The sequence below is a fragment of the Montipora foliosa genome, chromosome 2 (assembly GCF_036669935.1).
Source record: "Montipora foliosa isolate CH-2021 chromosome 2, ASM3666993v2, whole genome shotgun sequence".
NCBI classification, from domain to species: domain Eukaryota; kingdom Metazoa; phylum Cnidaria; class Anthozoa; order Scleractinia; family Acroporidae; genus Montipora; species Montipora foliosa.
The window spans coordinates 24,198,311-24,205,810 of NC_090870.1; the positions used below are offsets into that span (position 1 = coordinate 24,198,311).

General features: G+C 38.2%; 1 protein-coding gene across 2 annotated transcripts in view; it reads left to right on the top strand.

Moving 5' to 3' along the window:
- The window catches only part of LOC137992724 (ras-specific guanine nucleotide-releasing factor 1-like), a 79,976-nt gene that overhangs the window by 40,819 nt on the left and 31,657 nt on the right, over nt 1-7,500 (top strand). For both annotated transcript variants that reach the window (XM_068838212.1, XM_068838213.1), the window contains exons 9-10: nt 4,199-4,309; nt 7,203-7,320. In XM_068838212.1, coding sequence (XP_068694313.1) covers nt 4,199-4,309; nt 7,203-7,320 — 229 coding nt within the window. The remainder of the gene's footprint in view (nt 1-4,198; nt 4,310-7,202; nt 7,321-7,500) is intronic.

Consider the following 7,500-nt stretch of genomic DNA (forward strand, 5'->3'; position numbering starts at 1 on the left):
ACGGAATGTGGTTGCGGCGAGCAGAGTCTACTTTCCTCATCCTGACTTATCTAGGAAGATCGAAAGAGACTCCGCTCGCAGGGTAGAAGTTACGCGGTAGTGCAAAGTACTCAAACTGTCCAGGAGGTGAAGTGAAATGAATGCGGGAAATTCTAATTATGCGTGCCTCGGTCTCGCACATAAAATGCGACTTTCTCGTCTACATGGCCGTTTCACTTCGAAGTGGAGATAATGTTTCAATACAAAGGGATTTGTAATGTGTTCGCAACCCGCGCCACACTTTCTCGGGACAACTTTACAGGAGACTCTACTTGTAACTCATGTAACGCCGAGGACCAAACTTTAAGTCACTCACTGATAAGTTGACAATGTGTTACCACCGTCAAATTTTGGACCTTTTCACAAAACTGGCTGCTGGTGAAAAAAGGTGGAAACATAAAGTTATCCACATACTTTAGGCTGGTATGATAGGACAAATCATTGGCAGGCATTGCATATCAATCGCAAAATATTCGCATTTTCTGAACAAGCCTTCGCGGAGGTGAATAAAACTTTCTGAGCTTTTTTCTACTTATAGACCCAAGAGAAACTTGAAATTCTCAAAGAAATCGCAACTGCACATCAATCTCTGTCAAGTTATTATCGCAAGTGGGCAGTACTATATATGTACACTGTTTACGTAATTCTAAGTATACCTTATTATAGGAAATTTTACAAAATTCGCGTTAATTTAATGTTTCTTAATTATTGTCGATGTAAATTTAATGCACGCCATTATACAACATTGTTATTTAAAAGCATCTTTATTTCATTACAAAACCATATTAGTTCCTCACTAGATCCATTTGAGCAACCCTAAAAGCTAACTACTGTAAATGCTTCTTTTTCTCCATGAGACATATGTATGTTGAGATTTTGTAAGTGCAGCAATTTCGTATTACTGCAACAAACTGAGAGGCTTTGAAAGATCTTTTGAATTGATAGGGTCTAGTTAGGCTTCAAAATTTTCGGCTGTAAAAAAAACTTAGAAACACTGATCCGTGGACTTGTCTTGGAAGGTTTTATTAACGAAAGCCAAAACGCAGTGTGGCGTTCAGAAATGTAAAGTGCGAGTTCGCAGAATTATGAAAATCGCAGTAAGTAAAGCAAGTTGGTTATCGAAAAATTCGCGTTAATTTAATGCAATGTAAACTCAACTTTAGAAAAAATCGCGTTAATTTAGTGTAACGTGAATTTTCTTCGCGTTGTCAACGTGCATTTTTAATTTCCTATAATAAGATAAAAGTCTTATTGCACAATGTGTGTTAGTAATCTGGGTTTTATTTGATTCTTTTATGCGGGGGACTTCGTTAATGTAGTCAGTGTGAAAATGTAATTTGTCATACTAGAGGTAATACATTGTAGCATGTCTGTAGTTACGTTGTGTAATGCAGTGTAGATAGTGTATTTGTGTCGTCATATGAGTGACTAAATTAAAAGAAATCTTAAGATCCCAATAACTGAGTAACCGAGGCAGTAACCTTGATTTGGCGCGTACCTGTGGGTACCTTGGGATGGCGCAGTGGTGACATCACTCGTCTCCCACCAATGCGGCCTGGGTTCGATTCCCAGACTCGGTGTTTGTTGGTTCTCTACTGTGCACCATGCACTGAAAGGTTTTTCTCCGGGTACTCCGGTTTTCCCCTCTCCTCAAAAACCAACATTTAACTTTATGAACGTTGATTGTTAATTTCAGTTTACAGTGTACCCAATTAGTGCTCCAGCGCTAGAACGACTAGACACTTGAATAAAGTTCCTTTCCTGTCATCTCAGTGCTGTGTTCAGCTGAAGCCTGTTTCTATATAACACTGCAAAAATAACAAAAACAGATTTTTTTCTCGTTTGTCGCTCCTTTTTCGTTAAAATTCCGCTTCATGATAGCTGGGACATTAAGAACCTGGCATGCACGAAGTGAAGTGACGTTTTCGTCGCCGTAGCCGTTGTGGTTTCTTAAACTCCCTATTGGTAATCGTATGATTTGTCGTGCAATTTGCAATAAATTAGCATGGCCAGTAAATTTTTGCAAAGACGAACAAAATTGGCGAGTGCGATTTGTAGTCTTTGAAAAAATTGCAAGTGCTTAGTTATTCCAAATTGTACGAGGAAACTCATGTGATTACGTATTAAATAATATACATGGAAAAATAACATTCGAAATGGTTGAGCACAACTAATGCACCAATTGCGCCATAAATTGCGCTATCCAGGGCTCGTGTTTAATTGGCCGTCTGAGTTTTTTTTTCATAGACCAATCAGAATGCTTGGTATATTACTTCTATAACTCTTCTGCACTCTGTTACCTGGAAACTGCATTTCTCGCAGCCAGTCAGAATGGAGTATTTTTCATTACTATGTAATCAACATCGAAACAAAAGTGTTTTTTTTCTTCAGCCCTTTTCGCTTGGCTATTACATAAGTTCTTCACTTGCTAAACGTTTCTTGCATTTCCTTTTAAAAGCGTTTTTTAATGGTGCGTTTGTTTTTTTTTTTTTGCCTAATGGATGACTAACTGATTGAACCTCCTGGTTCATCCGACGCTACGAAAGTTATTCATTCAATGCCAATTCAATGTATGGCCCTGCAGGGAAATTGAATTCTTGTCGTTTAGATCTTAACAAAGAATTAGATATCGAATTTTAATCCGATAATCCAATCCCGCGATTTTTTTTTCCTTTTCATGAAGTTGTCGATGTTTTTTGTTGCATAAACGGTATTGTTTGTTACGTAAGTCGTAAGTCTGTGACTTTTTTGTAATTGATAACAAATTTGTTATGAATTTAAAACGTGAAACGCGTTTGAAGGCTAGAAATGTGACCGTTGTTTATTTGTGGCTTGACTGTCCATTCCATAGTCTTTCCTGGTGACTTGACGATCGATTTTCACATCGCAGTCCAAAGATCTTTACATTTGAAGAGTTGTTTTGGCTCTCTTTGGTGTATCGGATTTAGTGGTACTACTTGGAATTCGCACGAGTAAGTACACGGATACATTCTCTACAAAAGACTACTGTTTATGCATCGATTCGTCGAATAAGCATAAAACTGGCTTGTCTTTTTTATTTTCATTTCATATTTTTTCAAATACGCATTAACACCGGTGCCATGTTGCGATTTATGTTGTGATTTCTTGTCTTTGTGTGTTTTCCTCGGCCTGGTTGAATGCTAGAATTAATCGTTTGACGAAAACTTCAATTAAATTACTTCCAGGTTTTTATTTGCTTCTCATTTTTAGACAGCTTACAAATACGTTCGAGGTTTTGAGGGTTCGATTCTTACTTTCATGACCATCAGTTGTTTTTTTGGTAATGGCATAGTTTTTGTTTACGGTGACCTCAATAAAGCGATTCACTCGAAACTTGAGTGAAGGAGAAACTTAATTACAAAGAAGTGATGTGGCCTTTTTTTCTTCTCGTAGTATCATTGTTCTTCCTGCTCTAAATCTTTCAATGTGTTTTTTTTCTGCGACTTTGATTTTCATTGCTAGCAGTTTGCGTCAATCATGTTTGGTATAATTTGGCCCTTACAGTATAAAGTTTATTTCCCGACATCGTAATTTTCCTTATGTTTGCACCTGCTTGTCATGTTACATAAGATGTTGTAAAATTGATGTCTCTTCTTTGATAATGTGGAAAACACATTTTGATATTCTTTTGCGATATTACACACATATAAAAATAATTATTTCGCACAATTCGTCAGTTCTCAGTTTTCGTATCGACCATTCTCTCCACTTTATGTCCGGAAATGCAAGGGTAATCAGATACAATCCCAATTTTGATATCCAGCACAAAGTGTGGCTTTAAGTATGAAGCTCAGTTGTTTGGCCGCCCTCTTTCCGAGTAGATTCAGCCAACGAACTCGACATGCAGAGTCCATAAAAAAACATTAAACAGTTTCCTCAGAGAAAACTGACGTAATAAATACGTTTAATGCCCACTTGATTACTGAATCGTGGTTTTAAGTGATATTTTCTTTTTGTTTTTGGCTTTGGTCGTGAAGTGTTATGCGAGGTGTTCTAATGTAATGATTAACTTTCGGTAGAAAGAAATGCCAAGATTAATGTTGTGTGGCATAACCACACATATTGATTGGCAAAATATCTAAAATCTTATTAACTCAACTGAACATTACTGTATCATTGCTTTTGTATTTTTTTTAAGGTCCCTGCATACATTATCACCTTACATGATCTTCTTGCCCTCACTCCTCATGATCACGTGGAAAGAAATACGCTGGAGTATGCCCAGAGCGTTCTGGAAGACCTCTCCACGGTAAGCCTCTGTAAAGCCTTGTCTGCCTTAAATACAGCTGCAAAAATTTACAAAATATTTAAAATGCTATTCTTTGATTGCATCAGACGTCACAATACAATAGCGAAAATGGCTTTTAGGATTTTGACTCTATTATTATTTAAAATAGGGCTCCATTTTTCTATTGGAGCCAACGTAGCCGTTTTATCACGGGAGTGCAATCAAAGAGTAGAATTCGCTATTTTTACAAATCCCATGATAAAATTCATTTTGGGGGGTTATTTGCATTAAAACAATGGATATCCAGTTCATTGAAGCATGATACAGTCCCAATAGTAAATAATTTTGTATTGTTTTTATGTAAAGAACCCCCCCCCCAAAACGTATTGCATTATGGGGATGGGAAAAAAGCGAATTCACGTCTCAGCGGTGTTATTTTCAGAAGGGGCGAAAACGAGGCTTTCGGGTCAAAGTGAGAATGTTTTTATCGAAGGACTCTGTGATTTCTTGCTTCTTGACTGTTTTCTTCGCTTTTTTCCACTAATTTGAGGTTTGTCTGGCCTAATTTTATCGTGGAAAGTATGGCACGGCATATGGATGTGTTAACCGAAGTAACAACCCCAAATGTGCGAAACTATCGAGGGCAGCTTCCATTCAACAACTGTAGTTTCTCTTCTTCTGGGAAAAACGTAAATTCCAGATAGGAACTCTGTATTTTTTTCGCATTTCGCGAGCTAAATCTCCGACTCTTCTCAATGTCTGATCGAATGTTTACCCGGAAGCCTCGCTCTTTCCTTCGCCAAATTTGTAGTGCCTGACTTATTAAAAGGAAACATTTGAGTCTTTGAGAGGTTCCTTACATTTTGACGTCTTTATGAGGCCAGAGAGATCCGTATTGATCACTCGATGGAAGTCCGCCATTTTGGCTGTACTGGGACCTAAGCGTGACGTCATTGCGCACACTTGTTTGAACACGGGAAACTTGAAGAATGGTTCAGTGCGTTATTGTAAGTGTTCTAATAAAACTCTCAGACACCAAAAAAAGTTATAAGTTTTCATCGTTTCCCTGTTTAAAATGAAGTTCTTCTCAGAGAATGGGTCATCCGAATATCCAGCACTGTCACATCTGTTCGGATCATTTCGAACCCTCCTGTTTTGAAGGTGTCGTGGCCACAGCGGTCAATGCGACAATTACATGTAATTGATGAAATGTTAACTGTGTGTCTCCATCGATTCCATTTACACCCAGTTATTAAGCTATGTTTTCTTTATTCGGGAGATTTCATTGGCAAACCCGGCGCCGGTGTTATTGAAATCCAAAAAGAAAATTGAGGGTAGCCACGCATTTTTCGAAGATAATTAATCAACAATATTTGTAAAAAGCTTTGAAATACAAAGCAATGTATGGCGTTCTTTTCCAAATTGAATTATAATTATCTCTGAAAAATACATGGTTACCCCCAATTTTCTTTTTGGATACCAAGAGCACTTGCTAAGTTCTGCTTTCTCTGCATGGTTTTGAACCGCGCAAAAATATCCCTGTATTGATAAGCACCACCCATAGGAAATAGACCCATATCACTCAATGTCCAAACAAAAGATTTTGCCCGTCGAACCTCTCATTCAGTGTGAGGCTGGACGGGCAAAGACAATGCAAAGACAAAGCCTTTATTCCCCACGGACTCCAAAATGGCCACCGCGTGATAAAGGTGAATTGGAGTATCTCGAGATGCGCAGAACGTATGCACAATAACAATAGTAGGCACCGTCCTTAATTTAAATTTGAAAATTCGCAAAACTACGAACAGAGTTATGTGTTTACATACATGTTGTTCATTTCTCGCAGCGCTCACAATCCATGTGCTTGACTCAGACCCACGATGGCAGTTTGTAGCACTTATCACATGGTCGAAAAGCTAGAATGCTGCGTTACACAACGAATAGCTTGATCTTCTGGCACATCTAAGTTAAATAGATATTAAGTTTATATGTAGATTTGTTAGTTAAGAACTATGAGTATCACTGGATGTCAGTAAACTAAAGTTTGTCAAAGTGAATCGAAATGACAGACAAAACAACAGCAGCCAACAGAATCTCGTAGTAATCAAGTTGTCTTTATTACCTTTTGAATACAATCAATTCACCTGAGATTTTGGTCATAGCTTCCTCTATCTCGCAGCAGCAGATACATTCCTTTTCTTGCTGTCCCGGACTCCCAGTTCACGCGAAATCACAGCTGCACCAAGTCGTATTTCCCCTTCCTTAGTCTTCCTCGGATCCTGAACTTTCTCGCATTGGTTCGAAAAAATATGGATCAAGTCCTGCTATAAACTTACGTGTATTAACGACGAAGAAAGCGGAGTGCTATGTTGAGACTTACACGATAACAGAAGATTTCAGTGAAAACACAGTTGGTGAAACCCAGCTGCTTGCTTGTGTTGTGCACAATGATGTCACAACATGGCGGCAGACATTCCTTTTTTGGAGGTAACCGGAAGAAAAAGCAAACAAAATTGGAGCGTTCGAATTGGATAAACAACCAAGGTTTTCGGGCAAATTCAAAGCTTTTCAAGGATTTTTCCTGTTTTTTTTTAGGGAAAAGACGTTATATTTCGACAATAATAGGAAACACACAAAAAAAGATCTTCTAGCCTTCAGTTCTCCTTTAAGTAAGCGCTCAGATGTTCTCTCTGCAGGTTAAAAATATGACTTTCATATCTTCTATTGTTGGTTTACACTGATGTGATCAACAGCCATGTTTTTACTTAATAATAGAGTTCAATTCCCGGAGGCCGGATTAGATCGGGACACCAACATAGCCGCCATTTGTTTGTTTGGAGATGCCAACATGGCAGCCGTTACGTCATGTGAAAACTGCGATTATTTATAGACTATGGTGCTTATTTTCTTGTAGGTGATGCATGACGAGGTCAGTGAAACTGAGAATATTCGCAAAAATCTTTCCATTGAGCGGCAAATTGTGGAAGGCTGCGAGATGCTGCTTGATGTCAACCAGATTTTTATCCGACAAGGTATATAAGTTACTCACTGCTGAAAACGCAAGCTCACCTTTTTTGTGTATTACTGTACCAGCGTTACCATTGAAATGAGTTGAAGGTAACGTTCCGTTTTACTTTTGTCTCACTATGCAGAATTTAAGTGGTTAAAATGATCAAATTTTCTTGCGTAGTAGTGGAGGGCACTTGGTCAAA